Below are 22,366 nucleotides of genomic sequence, written 5' to 3'. Positions count from 1 at the left end.
GAGAACAAGTTCTCATTTACAACTGCGACCTGGCCAAGATAAAGCAAAGCAGTGCGACACAAACAACACAGAGTTACACATGGAATAAAGAAACGTACAGTCAATAACACAATAGAAAAGTCTATATACAGTGTGTGCAAATGAAGTAAGATTAGGGAGGTAAGGCAATAAATAGGCCACAGTGCTGATCTTCAGGTTGTAGCTCTAGAAAGAGGCCCGAGTTCCCGATTTACAATTCCGAGTGGATGACCGTTTAAAACGTATTTTCCAGTCGGAGCTTGTTTTTTTCCCCGGAATTCCCAGTTGTCTTGAACTCACTGAAGTCAAGTTTTTGAAGTTCAGAGTTAACAGTTGTTTTGTGCGCGGCACAAATCATGCTTCATTGACAGCATGGCCCATGTTGAATGTTTATCATTTTAAACTTGCAAAAGAGACACTTAATCCAAGATTTAGGACCACACTGCCACTCTACTGAATAGCAGGATAGTGATTGCTTTGCGATGCTTGCAGTCACTGATTCCTTCCAAACTACTGATTGTTTCATTTGCGATTTCCAACTTGTTGTGTAATGTTTATGGCCGATGAGCACCAATACGTTTTAGCTATAATTTCTTTCATTATTTCTCTTCATATGACAAGGATTAAAAAGGATTTACCAGTAGATTGTCGACTTGATTCATGATGATGACTGCTAGCTAAGATTTTGAAAGTATGATGTTGACATGATCAGTCCAATATAACGTGATTTGACATAATTTTATCTGTGGCCAATGACCTTCTAATGTAACTCTATGGTAGCACCCAAGGGACTTGAATTTTCGAGGTCTACCCTTAGACTTGGCGGTGACGTACTGTCCCCACAAGTGACAGAACACTGAGATAATCATGGCGCAACTAGAGAACATCAACACTTACGCTCCATATTTTCCACAGGCTAGCCCACCTCCACAGAAAGCACTGACCTAGGCTGAAACACCTGCATTTTTTAGCTGCCTTACTCAAGAAAGCAAAAAAGAGACCATGTTTGTAATTATTATTAGGATTTTAACAAATTACATTGTTTGCAAACTGATATGTGACACAGGTAAGCCCCCCCCCCCCCATTTATTTATTTTTTTAATGATTTTTTTTATATAGCTAAATGCCCAGAATGATGGGTCCCCACTGCCATGGTCTAAAAACTAGGGGCTCTATGCGTTTTCTGGAAAACAATGCATCTCCCTGGAAGGTCAGTTACGCTAGCGCGTCGTGGAACATACCTTCCACGTCGTTCATTATTTTCCATAGAACACCTAATAGCCCCCCATTAATTATTCCTTAAATATTATACCGTATTTGCAGCCGACAACATTAAGGATATTTGAACATTAATTTAGTTCCAATTTAATTTAACCTAGTAGGATAATATGAATATTACTAACATGGGTTACATAAACACATGCAAACATAATATAATTATTTAAAAAAACATAATTTATGCATACTTTCTCCAACTGTATTTATCAAGTAAATACAGTGCACTTGCACATGAGTCGCGCAGGGTGTGTAGTTTTCTCTCTTTCCTCCTACCAGGGATGGGATTTCGGGTTAAATATTCAAAATGGCGGATGGAGGAGCAGCGAGTCAAGATGAGAGTTCAGGACCAGGTAATCATTACAGAATTTTACATATTCATACTCATATTCAAACACTCTTTCTCTCAACCCATGTAGCACAGAAGAAACGCGACAACAAAATTAGTTAGCCCAATGTTGCTGTTGTACGCGTCATTTGAGTTAATTCACAGCTAGCGGATATTTGACAGAGGGGTAAACGGGCTATTGCAGTGCGATGACAAATTAAAGGCAAAAAAACATGCCTCCCTTCTTTGTGTGATTAGAGTACTGTACGCCGCTACATATTCATACCACTGTTTACAAATGCGATTTAGCATATTTTATTAGTAATTGGCGACGTGTCTGTGGTTTTTATACATGCCATATTCAGATATTGCTCAAATACTGTACTGTAGCTGTACTAGCTTGATAAGGTGGCTAGCTTTGCTGCTAAAACTAGGCAGATCGGCTTTGTGTTTATGCTTATTTGTGGCGTTAACCTATCTGCTTCTTGGAGGAGGTTTGCATATTCATTTTTTCAACAACAGCCAGCGGCTGTGCATATTACATTATAATCATATTTACAGTAGCATAATGGGAAGCCGAGAAGCTAACTTGCTTGATGTCGGAGGGCCGCAGCGTGTTTTTATATCTTCCCAGCCTTTGTGCTCGATACAGACGTTGTAGCCTGTTTTGTGTTATTCATGTGGGCCTGTCCGACCATAATAACGTAGTCATAGAGAATGCGGGGTTCAGCATATTCCATTAACTATTCGACATTATCTCTCGTTCGCCGCAAAATATGTCAAAACCTTTAGTTTGGCGGTTATAGACAATGCCTATTGTTTCCATTAAGTTTATATGCCTATTGTCTCCATTAAGTTTATATGCCTATTGATCATGTTTTTAGATTAACAGTATGCTAACCCATTTTTTTTTTATCCATGGTGGCAGCTACAATCTGCCCATTTTCAGCACCTAGCCCGTGAGCTAGTTTATTTTCCAGAAGCGTGATATCAACAATAGTACTGCTCTCTTTAGCAGATAAAAGCCTAAACGCTTTAAGAAATGTATAGCCTAACTAGTATTGTTTAGCATTGTTTATGTTTAGGACGTATTGGTGCTGCCTACATCCTGGATGTGTTTTAAGTAATAAACGAGTTTCAATTTATTTTATTTAGACTATTTAATTTGACCATATTCCCCAAAATATAGCAATGACAGTTATATAAATGCTGCTCCTGCCGCCATAAATCCACTAAAAACATTCACGGTCGAAAGGGAAAAAGTAGTTGCCGCCATTGTCTCGCCATTCGCTAGTCTGAGTTTGGATGAGAGCTTTGAAGTTTCGCCCCACACAACCGAGTCCCTCTTGTCTTGAGTTCTGTGTGTGCGTCGGTATCGGTGGCGTTTGTTTACGCAGACTGAATATATTAAAAACTTCAGTAGAATGCCTAATTTGGGGACGTTTCCGATATTTAAAAACGGTGCGTTGGATTTCCCACCTCTTGTGTAGAGCGATTCCCGTCTTCAGCATCAGTTTTGAATGCCGTTTCTTTACAATCCATGTCGACGAGGCCCATTCTACCTGTGCCATTTTTTTCCCGGGTAGGGGTGATGCGTACTTCCGTGACAGCCAGGGGCACAAGAGAGGCCCACATCCAATTAATGTCTTCGGTCTCTGTTTGATGAAAGGGCAGACAAGGGCTCCCACCCATTTTCTTTTCTCCTGCCACTGTTTTCACCGTGATAATAAACACTTAAGACAAACATACAGATTTGCTGAAGTAGTTAAAATGTTTTGCTCATGATGTGATGTTTATTATAGGCCTATTGTCGCCCTTCTTCAACTTTTATGAACATTCTAGCCAGCAAACACATTTTCCAAAAGATATGACAACTACACAATTTGCTTGCCTGATGACTCAAACTGAATTCTTCCGCTGCCCTATGTTCACTACATACTGTACTTCAGTCTAAGACTGCTATTGTTGAAGTAATTTGTGGTGATGTTATACAAAACAAAGTCATCAGCGATTGGATCATCACTAACCAATCAGAGTATCAAAGCCGATGACACATTTTTTTAAAGCCGCTTTATCCAGGTGTGTTATGGCTCTGGCCCAACCCATCGGTTAATGGGACCAAACAGTTAGAGTGTGTATGCATTCTAGAAATCATTGGGGAGGTGCTCAGATCCAGACTTATAAACTAACGTCCGTGGGCGTGGCGTAGCGTTTGGCCGGAGCAAGGAGTTTGGGTTGCCAGGCAAACTATTTGCTGCTTAGGCTAGGCGTTTGTGTGTGTATGTGTCCATATTTAGGTTGTAGGCTACATCCCTGTTACTTATTAAAGATAATCTTATTCATGTTGCTGTGTTGTGTCTTGTGCTTTTTGCAAAGTGTGAAATCAGGTTATCTTAGTCACTGTAGCACAACATTCACTTATTTTGTTGGGTTCCTGTCTTGTTGTGGGAAGCATTCAGTAAGCCCTTTGTAAAAAGAAAAAGGGGGCTTTTAGAACAAAATTGGGTCGATTATGAACTAAGCTACTTTGTGGTGAGAAATTATTTTCTCATTTTCACACTCACCCTCCTCACTTCCTCACAGTTTTATATCTTCATCCCATTCCATCCCGAGAGTTCTGCCCATGAATATTCATGGCTGTAAACACGGTTTTCATGAATAATGCATTATGTTCAGTAATAGATGCAAGGCATCTGAAAAGTATGCATGAAGTACATACAGACAAGCTGTTCTATAGTGGGAGTTCGAGAGGAGTATGTCATGTGCATGTAACAGTGTAGGTTCCGTCCCTCTCTTCGCCCCAACCCGGGCTCGAACCAGGGACCCTTGCGCACATCAACAACTGACACCCACGAAGCATCGTTACCCATCGCGCCACAAAAGCCGCGGCGGCCCTTTCAATGCAAGGGGAACAACCACTTCAGGTCTCAGAGAGAGTGACGTCACTGATTGAAACGCTATTAGCGCGCACCACCGCTAACTAACTAGCCATTTCACATCGGTTACATGCACATAGTGATATACTATACAGTATGTGACTAGATGGATAGTAGGAGGCTTGGTACTAGATTACCATGGTAAAGTTAACCTGGTAAGATAAGGGACCAGACAGCTGTGTGGGATGTAGTCTAGGCTAGGACAAGAGGAAGGCCAAAAAGATTCTCAAAGGGGCAAAAGACAAATGAAAATATATAGTGTTGTTCAGGTCTATTTTTTTGGAATGTACTATAGGCCTAATCCGGTTTGCCAGTAGCCCTGCTAACACTGGGCTAGGCCACTTACATGGGATTCACAGTATTTTGCCTTTAAAAACAACTGGGAAATGTTTATATGATCCCCTTTCAAACAGCTCTTTACCTCTTTCTTGTAGGCATTCACCTTTTATATAGCCATTACTTAGGGTTGTGACGAGGGAGTACAGCTATGACTGGAAGTTACATTTCGTAGCAGGTTAGGAGAGCATTTGAACTAACTCTAACCCTTTTCCTAACCTTAACCTAAGTCTCCTAACCTGCCACATTAATTATCCTAACCTGATGCGTAAGTTCTCCTAACTCCTAAGTTCTCCTAACTTCCGGTTGTAGCTGTACTCCCTCTAGTCAGAACCACTACTTCGGCGGGAACTGAGCAAAGAGACATTCAACTTTGACCCTGTTGTTGCAACAGTTGTCATGCTAACCTGAAGCAGCAAACAGCATTGATCGAGTTCTATATTTCTCAGATAGGACAGAATGCAATTAACTGCTATAATTTCTTCACATCCACAAACAGTAAGTTAGCAGTTTGCCATACTTGTAAATCTTTTGTAAATAATTACCTTCTAATGTGTTAATTTTCCTGTTATGGTGAATAAAAATGTGTCCAAAACTTTACAGTTAGCATTATGCGTTCGGACAGGTAGTGTTCTCCTGGAATCTGCCAAACCCAGATTCGTCCTTCGGATTGCCAGATGGCGAAGCGTGATTCATCACTCTAGAGAATGCATTTCCACTGCTCCAGAGTCCAATGGCGGCGAACTTTACACCACTCAAGCCGGCTCTTGGCATTGCGCATGGCGATCTTAGGCCTGTGTCCGGCTGCTCGGCCATTTCATAAAGCTCCCGACAAACAGTTCTTGTGCTGACGTTGCTTCCAGAGGCAGTTTGGAACTCGGTAGGGTGTTGCAACCGAGGACAGACAATTGTTATGCGCTTCAGCACTCGACGGTCCCGTTCTGTGAGCTTGTCTTGCCTACCAAATCATTTAAAAGGTATTGCCAGCAGGTATATCTCACTGGTTATCCCCAAAGCCAACACCTCCTTTGGCCGCCTTTCCTTTCAGTTCTCTGCTGCCAATGACTGGAACAAATTGCAAAAATCACTGAAGTTGGAGACTTATGTTTCCCTCACTAACTTTAAACATCAGCTATCTGAGCAGCTAACCGATCGCTGCAGCTGTACATAGCCTATCTGTAAATAGCCCATCCAATCTACCTACCTCATCCCCATATTGTTTTTTTATTTACTTTTCTGCTCTTTTGCACACCAGTATTTCTACTTGCACATCATCGTCTGCACATCTATCACTCCAGTGTTAATTTGCTAAATTGTAATTACTTCGCTACTATGGGCCTATTTATTGCCTTACCTCCTCACGCCATTTGCACACACTGTATATAGACTTTTTTTTCTATTGTGTTATTGGCCGTATGCTTTTTATTCCATGTGTAACTCTGTGTTGTTGTTTGTTTCGCACTGCTTTGCTTTATCTTGGCCAGGTCGCATTTGTAAATGAGAACTTGTTCTCAACTGGCCTATCTGGTTAAATAAACGTTAAAAAAAATCTGTAAATAGCACACCCAACTACCTCATCCCCATATTGTTTTTTTTTTTTTTTTGCTCTTTTGCACCCCAGTATCTCTACTTGCACGTCTATCACTCCAGTGTTAATGCTAAATTGTAATTATTTCGCCTCTATGGCCTATTTATTGCCTTACCTCCCTAATCTTACTACATTTGCACAACCTGTACATAGATTTTTCTGTTTTGTTATTGACTGTACGTTTGTTTATCCCATGTGTAACTCTGTGTTGTTGTTTTTGTTGCACTGATTTGCTTTATCTTGGCCAGGTCACAGTTGTAAATGAGAACAACTCATTTACAACAATGCTCTTTCCAACTGGCCTACCTGGTTAAATAAAGGTGAAATAAAATGTAAAAAATAATACAGATTAGTTGAAAAATCTATTGCGGTGGTTTGTATGGGGCTTTCCTGTAACGACCAGTAATGGACACCAACAATCTTTGTACACCAGATAATGTGATATAACCAGTCTTTAGCTGGGTAATTACAGTGAGCATACAAAAATGCTCTTTCCATGACATAGGCTGACCAGGTGAATCCAGGTGAAAGCTATGATCCCTTATTAATGTCACTTGTTAAATCCACTTGAATCAGTGTAGATTAAGGGGAGGAGAGGTTAAAGTGGTTTTTAAGCCTCGAGATAATTGAGACATGGATTGTGTATGTGCCTTTCAGAGAGTGAATGGTCAAAACAAAATATTTTAAGCGCCTTTGAACGGGGTATGGTAGTAGGTGCCAGGTGCACCGGTTTTGAGTGTGTCAAGAAGTGCAGCGCCGCTGGGTTTTTCACACTCAACAGTTTCCCATGTGTATCAAGAATGGTCCACCACCCAAAGGACATCCAGACAACTTGACACAACTGCGGGAATTGGAGTCAACATGGGCCAGCATCCCTGTGGAACACTTTCGACACCTTCTAGAGTTCATGGCCCAACGAATTGAGGCTGTTCTTAGGACAAAGGGGTGCAACTCAATATTAGGAAGATGTTCCTAATGTTTTGTACACTCAGTGTATATGAGCTGGCTAGCCAGCTCGCTAGATAGCTAAGTTAGCTAAGTATAAAAAAAACTGCAGCAACCAAAAACATTGTCTAGAAAGTGGCTTTTAGTTGCCTGGCTTGCTAGATTTACATACCTAAATACAATTTAAAACTGATGGGTTTTTTTTGTGCAAAAACATGTAGCAGGTAATGCTGCTATTGGACTAGGCTGCTTCGATGTCAAGCAGACTGCCGTTTTTGTGTTTATACCAGGTTTATACTTTTTCTTAATAACAAGAACAAGTTTGATGTCGGAGAACAACAATAGAATGTTCATAATTGAAAGCGTGCCAAGCCTTTAAGATGATAGGGGACATTTATACTGAGGGTCTGGCGGGACATTTTAAACATATTACCACAATCATGACTAGGTTGGTTGGCGGAAAATAAAAGTATGTTGCCGGCAATACCTTTCCGATATAAATGCAAGTTGCCAAAAAGTGTTAAAGTTGGTGGCAAAACGTCTTGTTTTAAAAGGTCTATAGTAGTAGGAGAGAGACATGCATGATCGATAGGACAAATGGAGAAAGATTTGGTCACCATAATTGTAGAACAGTGAAATGCCTTAATGCAGACACTGTTACATGCTAAGTAGTGTATTAACAAACTAGTTTAGGCCTATAGGCTTAACTCAGCTATATGATATTAATGGGAACTTAGTTTGAAGTGTTGCTGTGACTTACATACCATGGGTGAAGTTAAATGTCAGTGGAATTTGAATATGCTTATTATTCTACACTCGCTATGCCTCACGTTGAATGTCTCCCTTCACATTAGCTGTTCTGCTATATTCACTCAGCCTTTCCATAAAAAAGTGCTAATGAGTTACCCATTAAAAATTCTCTGCTAAAATATTTGCATAATGAATTGTTCGCTCCACAGTTGGATTTTGCGAGCCACCCTAGCAACTGTGGTTTAAATAAAGTGCCTTTCTCCTTACTTCTCTTTGCCTCTGAACCCTTCTGTTTTCTCTTTTTGTTTTGCATTAAGAGGGTATAGTGTGTGGTTGTGGTTTGGAAGGAAGGAAGATAGGGTGTTTGTTTTTTGGGTATCTCTGTCCTTGTTTCATGGGAGGGAACCTTATTTTTTTCCATCAACAAATTCACACTTGGAGAGTTAGTGGTTGAAACATTTGCTGTGGCTTTGAGAACGTTAGTTTAAGTGTCTATAAGGGCTCAGGGCCAGGGCCAGATGCAGACACGGGAGGCAGATGGTTGGAGTTTTTGATATTCATTAGTTCCAAAAGAGAGAGAGAATAGTCGTGGACAGGCAAAAGGTCAAAACCAGATCAGAGTCCAGAAGGTACAGAGTGGCAGGCAGGCTCGAGGTCAGGGCAGGCAGACTGGTCAGGCAGGCGGGTACAGAGTCCAGAAAACAGGCAAGGGTCAAAACCAGGAGGACCAGCAAAAGAGAGAATAGCAAAAGCAGGAGCATGTAAAAAACACTCTGGTTGACTTGAAATAGACGAGACGAACTGGCACAGAGAGACAGGAAACACAGGGATAAATCCAATGGGGAAAATAAGTGACACCTGGAGGGGTGTCACTTATATCACAAGGACAGGTAAAACATATCAGGGCGTGACATGTCGTAACCTGGCCTAAATTGGCCTTCTGAAGAAAATGGTTAGCCGTTAGCTTCCTTGGCTGAAAAAGTACTACAAACTAGTTTAATAATGCCCCACACTGCAACTGTAAAAACAGTTTTTAGGCTATTGTTTGATTACTGTCCCTACTGTTGATTACTGTCTATACTGTTGATTACTGTCCCTACTGTTGATTACTGGCCCCACTGCTTTGTCATGCCCTTTCCGTTTTTCTTGGTCACTAGTGTGATAAATATCATTCTTTTGTGAATGAGTTTGGAAGGGTTGTATTTAGGGAGCCAAGAAAAGAGACGAATTCAGTTTAGTTTTTTATTGATGATTTTTTGAGCAAGGCAAAACCACACGTTCATCCCCCTCTTTTTCAGAGGTCTACCCCACAAAACAGTCAGATTTCATTTTAACATTGCTTTGACACCCCACTCTGTCAGTCGGCGCCTGCCTGCCCGCTACATTAACTTCCAAGACATGTTCTTCTACGCTAGATTAAAAATAGTGAAATGGGAAAAAGCCGTCTGAATGAGAACAACTAGCCTAATGGAATTTAAAGCTAATCTAAATATGCTAATCTTCACACGCTTCATAAACATAGCTGATAGTACCCTCTCTCCCCCCCTCCCGTTTCTGTTTCTCTCTCTCTCTCTGTCTCAGTAGTTGTGCAGAGTGGAATGCCATAGCCGCAGGGGGTCTGGTAGTAATGACAGGCTCGTGGTGGATTAATGTGGAGTTATTTATTCCCCCCACCTCCAACCCCTCATTAATAACCAGGCCTGGTCTCTGTGACTCCTGGCGGAGTTTGGGACCAGCAGTCCGAGACATTCTATTAGTTCTATTAGCACCCGCCACCTTTCCACGCTAACGTGCCCAGACCACTGCCGACAGGCCTCGCACTGAATTCTGGGCAGTTGTTTGCCCCCTTTTTTACCTGGCCCTCTCAGCTAATTACTCTGCTGCCTGCATTCTGCCGGTAATTGGGCTTAGTTTGAGCCCGGACGTCTTTTAAAAAAATTCCCCTGTTTTTTATTGTTCTCCAAAAAGCCATCCAATTAATATGCTAATGAAATGATACATATTTATGGATTTTAAATTATGCAGAAAGCTTTCAGAGCCCGGTGTGAAATGAATTGCTCACAGGACTTCAAAGCCTTGAATCGCTAACGAGGTAGGGCCTGATTTGCATACAGCTTTAATCAGCTGAATACTGATTATACTCCATTATAGAGTGGGGTGGGTGGAGGGAGAAAGAGAGGAGCCAGCTGCACTAGTTGTTTCTGTTTTCTTCCAGGAAGAGAGGGAGAGAGAACTTTTTCAGTAGTTGCGACAATCCTGGCACGCATCGGAGAGAGGGAGGGAAAAGGAAGGAGACTGTTGAGAAGAAAAGAGAGGTATAGAAAGATCGATTGAGAGTGAGGGAGAGCTGTTAGTCTAAAACCCGTTGGCTGAAGTGGAGTGCTGAGGCTGTGTCTCAGTGTTGTTCAGTGGACTGTGTCTTGTGTGTGTAGCTGTAGTTTGACTGGACTGCACTGACCAGTGGATAGTGAAGAGAGGGAGTAGGGAGAGGAGGGGCAGTGTGCCGTCTGGCGGAACCAAGCCTATCTGCCGCCGCCACCTTTTGCAAGCATGCTGGAAAATACAGGTTCAACGGAAGTGGGTGAGTCATCTGGTCCGGTGTTGTGTGTTTGTGATGTTGAACCAAATACACCAGATATTGTTGTTTTAAAATGTTACCTTTATTTATCTAGGCAAGTCAGTTAAGAACAAATTCTTATTTTCAATGACAGCCTAGGAACAGTGCTGCTTTGTTCAGGAGCAGAATGACAGATTTGTACCTCATCAGCTCAGGGATTTGAACTTGCAACCTTTCGGTTACTAGTCCAACACTCTAACCACTAGGCTACGCTGCCACCCGTTGTGGGGGGAGGCCAGGGGGAGGTGCTCATTTTGGAGGTGGGCTGCTCATTTGACGGCCACATGGAGCAGGCCTTTGCTGAGAAGCTGCTTAAATACCAGGTCCTGGTGGCAGGCTTGGACATCCTCGGGTGGAGTTGCAAGCTGGTGGCGCTCATATTTGGCACAGCCTTGCAGTGCGTGTCCTCCAGATTGCGGGTCTGATAAAAACTAGGGCAAAGCAATTGGCTGTTTCAGCCGTCGTGGGCAGCCTAGCTGTTTGGAGAGGGAGGCGCTTTCTGTACCCTTAAATGATATGCATAAAGGGATCTTTTGAAATGTTTGTTTCTTTTCATTGTCAATTTGATTGGTAGATTCAAATAAAGTATTTAAAATGTGTGTGTGTGTGTGTGCAAGTGGGAGAGAGAGAGCGAGATCATCAAGGAACAAGTCAAAAGGGGATAAAACATTGTCCTGCTGGGCTTTTATGCATGTAAAGGCATGCTTCGAAGTGTATCCCCTAATTGCCGTGGTTGAAGATGTTGATTGCCACTGTATTAAATGGGGCGTTTTGTAATTGTAACATTTTTACCTGGTGCAATTTTTTTTTACCCGGTTTTGTATGGAAAAAATACACTGCATGTAGGCTAGAGGTAGTTGTGGGGGTGTAGCCCATTAGAAAACATTATTATCAGGCTCTGTTGGAAGGAGTGGGAGTTGTCTAGTGTTATTGTATTAAGTACACCATACGCCATCAGATATTTATAAGATGTGGGCTTTAGGCGCTGTTTTGGGATGGGATGGTGGGGCGTTACTTTTAGAGGGTCAATGACAGTTGAGTGAAAGTCTCTGTCTGTCTGTTTGTCTGTCTGCCTCTTTCAGATTCTAGAATGAGTAATCCATCAGAAACTAGTAAATGTGCAATGGAGAGTCAGAGTGGGGACGGAAACACAGGTGAGTTACCTGCTGTGACCTGCTGCTGCATTGCTCTGGCTGCCCGGACCTGGAGTGCGTTCAGGAGGCACAAACGGTTTCAAATTGTCACAAACGGACAGCAAAAATGTCCTTGGTTATTAGACTCTTAAGTTCAGGTAATGGTCTTCTGTTTAAAAACCTGTGGTCCTGTTTGGTGCCCTCTGAACACCCCCCGGGTCTGCACTCTGCTCACTTCTATGTCCTACAGAGTGTGTGTTTTTGTAGTGTTGATTGAGAAACCTAATAGAGAGAGAGGTTCAGTGAATGTTAATTGGGTTGTTGTGCTGTTGCTGTAATTAGAGGCTACTGTGTGCGTATTATGTTCACACGTGTCGATTTGTGTGTGTGTATGTGAAAGTGTGTGTGTGTGAGTTTTTTTTCTGATGACTTAATTGCTTTTCTGTTCTCAGGAGTCCAAACGAATGGACTGGACTTTCAGAGGCAGACGGTGCAGGCCACAAACGCAATCACCAATGCACACGCACAGGCTCTGCTCCAACAGGTAACTCACTCACTCAGACCAAAACACACACAGGTTTGCTGCTTTTACCAGAGAGTGTGTGTCTGTGTGTCTGTGTGTCTGTGTGATCTGAGTATATGTGGGTGTATTTTTGGCACGTGCCCAGGCTGGCAGAAGTGTAGTTGAAATGAGGAGTGGGGACAGAGACATGCCAACAGCACAGAGCCACACACACACACACTAGAGCCAGGCGATATGGACAAAAAAAATCCATATCGTGATAAATGTAACCATTTTACTCGATAACAGTAAATATGATACATTTATTTTTATTGACAGTTACTTTACATTAGCAGCAGGGCACTATAATTTTTTATTTTCAGTGCGAAGTAAGAAAACTGAGATGGTAGCCATGATTCAAAAAGTCAGCTATTTCATCTAACATCTCCAGGGAATGTATGGTTGATATGTTGATGTGCAACCTGTCAAATAGGATCCAGAAAGATCAGATTTATTTTTGGTTCTTCAGAGAATTTGCTGACATCTTTGTGCATATTGGACTATAAGCTGTATTATTCACAACCTGAAGTGGGAACTCAAAACACTTGGCTGGATTGCTTACTCTAAATATGATATTGTTGCTATATAGCCATGTAGGCTAATTGATTAAGCTATCAGTAAATGTAGGCTAATGTCCTACAAAAACCTTCCAGGACTAGGTCTAGGCTAATTTATATAAATGGCACACCATACTAACTACAGTCTACTCTGGTTGTAAAGTTGTGCCATGAATTGAAGAGGTGAGAAATATATGATGTACTCCCAGAAAGCTGTGACTCTCCTCCATAACTGGAACAACAGTAGTTGCTTTGAAAACTCTATGTTTCCCACAATTACATTTTGAGCAACGGTCATATGCTTGTGCTTCACAGTAGGATGAGGGAGTGAGAGTGGCTCGCTCACACAGAATCTGACAGCGAAATGGGGACAGGCAGATACTTTCATAGCAGGAATCAACATAATGCATAGGCTATTACTATTGACCAAATATTGGTTTTACAACAATCTACAGGAATGTCGTGTAGCAAAATCACAGAAAATTACCGTCGTAGGTAAAATGTTTCGGTAAGAGGAAGGCAATATCCGTCATTTTCGGTTTACCATCCCAGCTCTAACACACACACACCACACACCACACACACACCACACACACACACACACACACACACACACACACACACACACACACACACACACACACACACACACACACACACACACACACACACACACACACACACACACAGTACATTTAAATGAGCCAGGCTCTCTCGGTATCGCCTGGCAACAAGGCAGATTAATCAACCCTGTATGCTAATTAGCTGCTCTGCGGTTGCTCGGAAACAGATGGCAAAGAATATGCAAATCTCTGCAGAATTTACATGCACTGCATAACAGTTTTTTAAATTAACTTCTCCACTCACCCCTCCCTCCTTCCTCTCTCTGTTCTTTGTGGGCTGCAGTACATTCCTCTCCTGCTTTTCTCATGTAGATCATTTTCTGTTTAGAGAATACCTTCAGTGTGCTACCTATTATTGAAACCCTGTTTTTGTGTTTATGTGGCAGTGTGTGTGGGAGTGTGTTTTGTCTTGGTGTGTATATGTTTTTCCTCTTCTTCTACACTCCAGTGTTGAACAGTAAAAATATGGGTCTTGCTCCTTATCTCTGGTCAAGACTCTGACAGGTATAGTTGCAAGAATTAGAGCATCTGATTACAATAAGTATCAGTCAACATCATTATTAACAGGAACATGTCGTTATCAGGAGCAATGTAAAAGAATGCAGTTGAACTGGGACTGGAAAACTGTATTGCACACATAGAGTTTACAGTTATCAGGAGTCGCCTGTGTCTATATGACATGTATCTGGGAAGGTTATTCTATATAAGGTTATCTTATGTATTCTGCTCCTAGTCCAAGTCTGAAGACTCAGGTGCAATTCCGACCTCTGTCCAGCAGGGCGTGCTGCCTCAGGCCCAGCTCATGCTGGCTGGGGGACAGATAGCTGGAGTAAGTGTCATGCTGTCTGCCTGCCTGCCTGTCGGTTCATCTGTCTGTCTGTAATGTGCTGGATCTCTATGGCTTCCTCATATCCTCTTCCTCATCTGCACTGATCTGGAAGAACAGCAAATGCTCAGGAGGTATCGTCGGTATATTGGTTTCACTGTTCGCAGATCAGTGCATATGAACAGAAAGAGTCTATTTGAGACTATTGAGATACACCCAGAGAGAGGGTGGGGTTATGTCCAAATACTATTTTCCTTGTTTCCTCTCCTTAGTGACCAGTGATTCGATATAAAGATTGAATGGAAATTGATCTACCTGCCTTATTCATTCTACCAATTCCTGCTATGATCAGTGTTGGTGGGAGGAACTGAGAGAAGAGTATTGAGACGTAGCCTGTGTGTGCTTGTGCACATGTGCAATCATGCCAACCCCACGACACACATCACCCTGGTACCATCGTTTGGTTTGTGTGTGAGCGACCGGGAGCCCAGGCGTCATACTTATCCATGATCATTCTGTCGCTGTCGCATGGCCAGCATGCCCTCACATGTGATAGAGTCATGTGACCTAAAGATCAGACAGCCAGTGGCTGCGATGAGAAACCTCCCCAAACACCAACATCATCTCCTGTCCAAATGCATGAGTCCTCTCCTCTCTCCGTCTGTTGGGCCCTAAGGCACTCAGTCACTGCATCACATGCACTGCTAGTTTTGTAGTCCTTTGCAACTTGAAAGACCTTTGACATTTTGAAATGAATGGTAAGGGGCATTTGTCTTGACATACTATTGTTTCTCTTCCAACCGCTCACTCCATTTACATTATTCTACCTTTCTCTCTGCCCTCTTTCCACATTATCTGTCATCTCTGCCTTTCTATCTCCCTCTTTATCTCTGCCCTCTCTCCACAATATCTGTCATCTCTGCCTTTCTATCTCCCTCTTTCTCTCTGCCCTCTCTCCATATTATCTGTCATCTCTGCCTTTCTATCTCCCTCTTTCTCTCTGCCCTCTCTCCACAATATCTGTCATCTCTGCCTTTCTATCTCCCTCTTTCTCTCTTCCCCCCCTCTCTCTGTCTCCCCGTCTCTTTCGCTTTGCCCTCCTCCACCCCTCCTCTCGCTTTCCCTCTCTCTAGTTGACCCTGTCTCCAGCGCAACAGCAGATGTTTTTGCAGCAGGCCCAGGCCCAGCTCTTGGCAGCAGCCATGCAGCAGCAATCAGCCAGCCAGCAGAGCAGCACCACGGGGGCAAGCATCTCTGCCTCCGCAGCCACCCCCATCACACAGCTGTCCCAGCCCGTCCAGATCACCTCTGTAAGAGAGATATACACACACACACACACACACACACACAAATACATGAGAATGTGTATAGGCGCACACACACATGGACACACACACACACACACACAACCCCATCACTAGGGCTAGACGGAATCTGCAGGGGGCAGAGTATCCTGCTACCTACTCTAGAAGGGGGTGTAAAATAAAATCCTGAAGTCAAACCCAATACTGCCTCAAAACATGTAACAGCCACAGTGTCATCAATTGAATATGCAGGAAACACAGAGCTGTAATGTTCACATCATTCCCCCTCAGATTCCCTCTGTCTCTACTCATCTCCCAGGCCAGCTAAGCCAGCTGGGATACCCGTATGAGATGGCGACCTTCAGCAGTTACCTACCTGTAGTACACCTTTATATCACTGTTATATGAATGACTGGACCTGTATAATCTACCTAGTAGTACTCATGTATATCACTGTTATATGAATGACTGGACCTGTATAATCTACCTAGTAGTACTCATGTATAACACTGCTATATGAACGATTATAAGTATGCTTTTACCTGTAGTACATTGTAACCTTTTCTCCCCGTGGAAGCTTAATGAAAACTTTCCTCTGTTGATTTCTGTTGTATGAATGAGTGTACCTGTAGAATGTAGCTAGAATAAAGGCCAGCAGGCAGCAGCTGCAGTATCACCTCTAGTAGATCTGTACCCCCCTTACCTGTAGGACTATACTTATAAATACTGGTTTCCCTGTAGTTACGGGGGTTCCTCACTCCCTGTATGTGTGTGTGAGATGACCAACAGCAGCATGAGGGGTGTGTGACTATACGTATCTGTGTGTACCTGTAGTAATGTGTGCTCATTTCTCCCGGTGGGTATGTGCGTGAGGACTTTCAGCAGTTACAGCAGCTGCAGCAGCAGAACCTGACCATGCCCCAGTTTGTCCTGGTTCAGCCTGGCCACCACATCGCCACCCAGCTGCAGCCTGGCCAGTTCATCATCTCACAGACGCCGCAGGGCCAGCAGAGTATGTACACAACGCAGAGTATGTACTACACACACTCACACACACAGATGCACACACACATGGACACAGGCACGCACACACGCGTGCACAAACATACACACTCGCCCTTCCTCGCTATCACCCTCCTTTCGTACCTGTTAAATTATCTCCATAATTCTCTCAACAGGTTTCCTGCAAGCCCAGAATCTTCTAACTCAACTACCTCAAAGCCAAGCCAACCTCCTGCAGACTCAGCCAAGCATCAACCTTGCCTCACAGGTCAGACACTACAACTATCACTACCATGTTTAGTTTGTCATTTCCTTTCAGCCCTAACCCCATACTTCCGTCCTGTAGCCAGCGACTCCATCCCACACGATAGCAGCCACGCCCATCCAGCCCCTGTCCCACAGTCAGACACCGCCCAAACGCCTGGACACACCCAGTCTGGAGGAGCCCAGCGACCTGGAGGAGCTGGAACAGTTCGCTAAGACCTTCAAACAGAGACGCATCAAACTGGGCTTCACACAGGTGGGCGTGTGTGTGTGTGGCTGGGGTTGTGAGGGAGCTGTATGAAGGCGTGTGTACGTGTGTACATTTTGTGTGTGTGTTTGGGGGTGTTAGCGAGCTGCAGGAAGGTGTGTGTGTGTGTATGCTTGCATGAGTGTGCATGTGTGTGTTTGTGTTAACAGCAGAGCTCTCCCTAACCCTCTGTCTCCCCCAGGGGGACGTTGGCCTGGCCATGGGCAAGCTGTACGGTAACGACTTCAGCCAGACCACCATCTCCCGCTTCGAGGCCTTGAACCTCAGCTTTAAGAACATGTGCAAGCTGAAGCCACTTCTGGAGAAGTGGCTCAACGATGCAGGTATGTCTCTGAGCTGACCGACAGCTGTGTGTGTTTGTACTCTATTGTGTACCGTATTATGCACTGCAGAGTACCTGGTCTTTACCCCTGTCCCTGTCCCTTGTCGCGGTGCTGTTTGTGCAGAGAATCTGTCGTCTGACCTGGCCCTGTCCAGCCCTTGCGGCCTGGGCTCCCCCGGTCTGGGCATGGAGGGGCTCAACCGCCGACGCAAGAAGAGGACCAGCATCGAGACCAACATCCGCGTGGCCTTAGAAAAGAGCTTTCTGGAGGTGAGCGAAATGTTACAGTCTAGATTAGTGCTCACTTGTCTTCACTAACTTACCTCATCAACCAATTTTAGCACTTAAACCATTAGGAAGGGAATCAAATGAAATGGAAAACACTTCATTCTGCATGTCTGGTAAACTGCCCCATACTGAAAGGAACTGCCCCATACTGAAAGGAATACCTGGTCTTTTGCCCTCTTCAAGCAGAACCAAAAACCTACCTCTGAGGAGATCACCATAATTGCTGACCAGCTCAACATGGAGAAGGAGGTGATCCGGGTGTGGTTCTGTAACCGTCGGCAAAAAGAGAAGAGGATCAACCCCCCCAGCAGCGGACACAGCATCACAGGGACAGGCAGCACCCCCATCAAAACCATCTTCACCCCAACTAGCCCCTTGGTATTGGCAAAACACACTGGCATGTACATGTACCACACACACACATACACACACACACAAGTCAAGTGTCTTTTTTTCTATTCCATGTTCAAGCCTTTTTTCTTCTCCTTCCCTGGTGCAGGTGGCCAGTACGGCGAGCCTTGTGACCAGTAACACACCAACCACACTCACTTTAAACCCAGTGATGCCTCTCACCAGCACCAGCGTCTCCGGCCTGACCTTGACAGGTACACAGGGACAGGGGAGGGACAGGATCATATTTGAGGAAAGAAATCTCAAATTAGGATTCAGGCATAATTCCCTTCCCGTTTCCCACCTTGTACTTAAAAACTAAACACCACCCTCCGGATTCCGTCTCAGGCACGACGATCGGAGCGACCACAAACACGGCATCCGTCATCTCTACGGCACCCATGGTTACTGCGGTGACCAGCTCCACCTCGCTAAGCTCCTGCCCCACGGCCCTCCAGGTCACGGCGGCGGAGACGGGTGGAACCCAGGAGCACACGGTGGTCACGCAGGCGCCATCGTCCCTAGCAACCAATCTGGGGACAGGTCAGGTGATGGTGGCTGGACCGGGGCTGTCAGCGGCCCTGCAAGGCGCTGCCCAGTTACCCACCAGTTCTAGTTACGCCTCCATGGCTGGGCTTAACCCAGGACTGATGGCATCCTCGCAGTTCACTCCTGGGTGAGTAGGACGAGAAAGGGTTTCAGAGCAGGATCACAACACACGTCAAACTACATGAAGATATTTCCAGTGCCCATGTATATCTAAAATATGATATAAGCCATGTTGAAACTATTTTGAATAGTCATAGTAGTAATAATTTTAGTTGAACGCTCATTGCTATGATCATCACAATCTCAGGGCTGAAGGGAGGAATAAGGAATTCAGAGTAATTGCTACTGGAATCACTGTGTCTCTGTCTGTGACTATACTTGTCTCTGTGTCTCTGTGTGTAGGGGGGCCTTGCTGAGCTTGGCTCCAGGTGGGCTTGGAGGGGCTATAAACCCCGCCATGTTGAGCAACAGCACCCTGGCCACCATCCAAGGTCTATGGAGCGGCAAGTACACCTGTTTAATTACTCTGCATCTCACACGTATGCAGTGTCTTCAGAAAGTATTCACACCCCTTGACTTTTTCCATCTTGTTGTTACAAAATTTGTTGTTAAAATGAAATGAATTGTCATTTTTTGCCATTGATCTATACAAAATACTCTGTCAAAGTGGAATATTTAAAAAAATATATATATATATATTTTTTTTAATGGAAAATAGAACACTAGTATATTGTGATTATATAAGTATTCAACCCCCAGAGTCAATACATGTTAGAATCACCTTTGGCAGCAATTACAGCTGTGAGTCTTTCTGGGTAAATCTCTAAGAGCTTTGCACACCTGGATTATATTTTCCCGTTATTCTTTAAACAATTTGTTAAGCTCTGTCAAGTTGGTTATTGATCATTGCTAGAAAGCCATTTAAGTCTTGCAACAGATTTTAAAGCTGACTTAAGTTAACTGTAACTAGGCCACTCAGGAACATTCAATGTTGTCTTGGTAAGCTCCAAACTCCAATGTATATTTGGCCTTGAGTTTTTAGTTATTCTCCTGCTGAAAGGTGAATTTGTCTGTTAGGAGCAGACTAAACAAGGTTTTCCTCTAGAATTTTGTCTGTGCTTAGCTCTATCCATTTCTTTTTATCCTAAAAAACGTCCTAGTCCTTGCCGATGACAAGCATACCCATAACATGATACTATAAGGGCACAAGGCGAGACCCAGATGCAGACACGGGAGGCATATGGTTTGAGTCTGATATTTATCACATCCAAAAGGGGTAGGCAAGAGAATGGTCGTGGACAGGCAAAAGGTCAAAACCAGTTCAGAATCCAGGAGGTACAGTTTGGCAGGCAGGCTCGAGGTCAAGGCAGGCAGAATGGTCAGGCAGGTGGGTAGAGTCCAGAAACAGGCAAGGGTCAAAACCGGGAGGACTAGCAAAAGAGAATAGAAAAGGCGGGAGCACAGGAAAAACACGCTGGTTGACTTGGAACATATAAGACGAACAGGCACAGAGAGACAGGAAACACAGTGATATAAACACCAGGGATAACAAGCAACACCTGGAGGGGGTGGAGACAATAACAAGGACAGGTGAAACTGATCAGGGTGTGACAGATACAGCTACCACCATTCTTGAAAATATGAAGAATGGTACTCAGTGATGTGTTGTGTTGGATTTGCCCCAAACAAAACGCTTTGTATTCAGGACAAAAAGTTAATTTCTTTGCCACATTTTTGGCAGTATTACTTTAGTGCCTTACTGCAAACGGGATGCATTTAAAAAATATTTTTATCCTGTACGGGCTTCCTTGTGGTTGAATCTGCTTGAAATTCACTGGTCGACTGAGGGACCTTACAGATAATTGTATGTGTGGGGTACAAAGATGGGGTAGTCATTTAAAAATCCTGTTAAACACTATTATTGCACACAGTCCATGCAACTTATGTGACTTGTTAAGCACATTTTTACTCCTGAACTTATTTAGGCTTTACATAACAAAAGGGTTGAATACTTTTGAAGGCATTTCAGCTTATCATTTTGAATTAATTTGTAAACATTTCTAAAAACATAATTACACTTTGACATTATGGGGTATTGTGTGTAGATCAGTGACACAAAATCTAAACTTCATCAATTACAAATTCAGGCTATAACACAACAAAATGTTGAACAGTCAAAGGGTTTGAATACTTTCTGAAAGTATTGTATATACATATGCTATTTTCATGTTATATAGCTGGAACTTATACTGTCTATCCAACCTCAATATATATAAGTACTTTTCTCATTGCTCGGTACCTTAACCCAGCGGTTCCCAACCTATTCCGTAAAAAATATGAGAACCACAGGTTTAAAACCACTGCCGTACATTTATTTACCTGTATAACTAGTCTATACCTGACGCTAGTGCACCTGTTCTCCTTTTCTTCACCACACGTTGGTCTTGTCACTGACATCGTTGTGTCTGAGACGTAATCAGAACTCTTCACAGCTCCAGCGGCTAGCTAGCTACACTACCCATCCCCATCAATCCACAGTTACTGTAACTCTCCTCCAACTGATGATGGCTAAATAGCTAGGTAACAACCTCTGTCCCTCCTTTCCTCCCCCTGTAGCTCTGGCATCGGGTGGCACTCTCCCCATCACCTCGCTGGACGGGAGTGGGAACCTGCTGTTCGCTAACACCTCGGCTGGCAGCACCCCCAACCTGGTGCAACCCCTCTTCCTGAACCCCCAGAATCTGTCCCTGCTCACCAGCAACCCCGTCAGCCTGGTGTCGGCTGGAGCCGCCGGGGGAGGAGCCCTGCAGGTCACAGCCAACCACCAGGTCACCACGGCGACCGTCCCAGTGCCCGTCTCCACCATCACCACTGCCTCCAAGGCCCAATGAAGCTGAAGGCTCAAATCGCCTCGAATGACACCCTATGCTCTATTTAGTGCACTACTTTTGGTTAAATGTTGTGTACGATATGGATGGCTTTGGCCATAGTAAGACACTACATGGGGAATAGGGCTGTTGTTTAAGATTTGCCCTTAGGCTACTGGCTCAATCCACTTCTTCATCCTCTTCCTCCTTGTCCTTCTGCCTGTCATCTATCATTATTTAATCCTTTTGCTGCCACCAAAAAGAAATCCTCTGTGAAGAGGGTTGGAATTTATATTTTACGTTTTTATTTCATTCTTCATTCTCTCTTTTCCCTTGTACTCCAAAAACGATGTGCGACTCCCTGGATGTTTTTGTCGGTGTACGCAGCGGGTCACACAGGAGGACAGGGGCGGCCATTTTCTGAGGCAGGATCATCTTGAACTCTATGGTCTGTGCTCCTTGTGACCCCTGAGGGACCACCTAGCTTTCCCTCTTTCCTCTCTGTCACCTTTTTCAAAAGTATATATCTTCCTCTTCCCTGTTCAGAACTTCTTCTGAAATACTTCTAACCAAAAATTTGATTTTAACTTTTTTGAAGTTTTTTTCTTCTAACAAAAA

The 22,366-nt window shown here is 43.8% G+C and overlaps 1 protein-coding gene and 1 long non-coding RNA gene across 18 annotated transcripts in view; one reads left to right on the top strand and one right to left on the bottom strand.

The window, feature by feature from the left end:
• Positions 1-3,755, bottom strand: part of LOC115155896 (uncharacterized) — a 21,267-nt gene extending 17,512 nt beyond the window's left edge. The window contains exon 1 of the long non-coding RNA XR_003868163.1: positions 3,101-3,755. This is a non-coding gene — a long non-coding RNA (uncharacterized LOC115155896). The remainder of the gene's footprint in view (positions 1-3,100) is intronic.
• Positions 1,558-22,366, top strand: pou2f1b (POU class 2 homeobox 1b). Of its 17 annotated transcripts, none has more exons than XM_029702917.1 (16): positions 1,574-1,646; positions 11,876-11,947; positions 12,379-12,470; positions 14,402-14,497; positions 15,628-15,804; positions 16,090-16,176; positions 16,681-16,810; positions 16,977-17,068; positions 17,147-17,320; positions 17,514-17,655; positions 17,779-17,924; positions 18,129-18,320; positions 18,442-18,547; positions 18,681-19,008; positions 19,284-19,384; positions 21,498-22,366. In XM_029702917.1, the coding sequence occupies exons 1-16, from the start codon at positions 1,601-1,603 to the stop codon at positions 21,770-21,772; spliced, it is 2,256 nt and encodes a 751-aa protein (XP_029558777.1). In that variant the 5' UTR covers positions 1,574-1,600; the 3' UTR covers positions 21,773-22,366. The 17 variants fall into 17 exon arrangements, with proteins under 17 accessions (XP_029558778.1, XP_029558783.1, XP_029558777.1 ...); XM_029702916.1 differs by having other exon boundaries at positions 18,126-18,320; XM_029702915.1 differs by having other exon boundaries at positions 17,770-17,924; positions 18,126-18,320.

Source organism: Salmo trutta, chromosome 20 (genome assembly GCF_901001165.1).
Source record: "Salmo trutta chromosome 20, fSalTru1.1, whole genome shotgun sequence".
Classification (NCBI taxonomy): Eukaryota; Metazoa; Chordata; class Actinopteri; order Salmoniformes; family Salmonidae; genus Salmo; species Salmo trutta.
This window is presented reverse-complemented; position numbering and strand designations above follow the sequence as displayed.

Coding starts and splice junctions, on each gene's coding strand:
- pou2f1b (XM_029702910.1), top strand. CDS start 1,601: ATGGCGGATGGAGGAGCAGCGAGTCAAGATGAGAGTTCAGGACCAG. Junction 11,948..12,378: donor GAGTGGGGACGGAAACACAG/GTGAGTTACCTG, acceptor TTCTGTTCTCAG/GAGTCCAAACGAATGGACTG. Junction 19,009..19,283: donor TCCTCGCAGTTCACTCCTGG/GTGAGTAGGACG, acceptor CTCTGTGTGTAG/GGGGGCCTTGCTGAGCTTGG.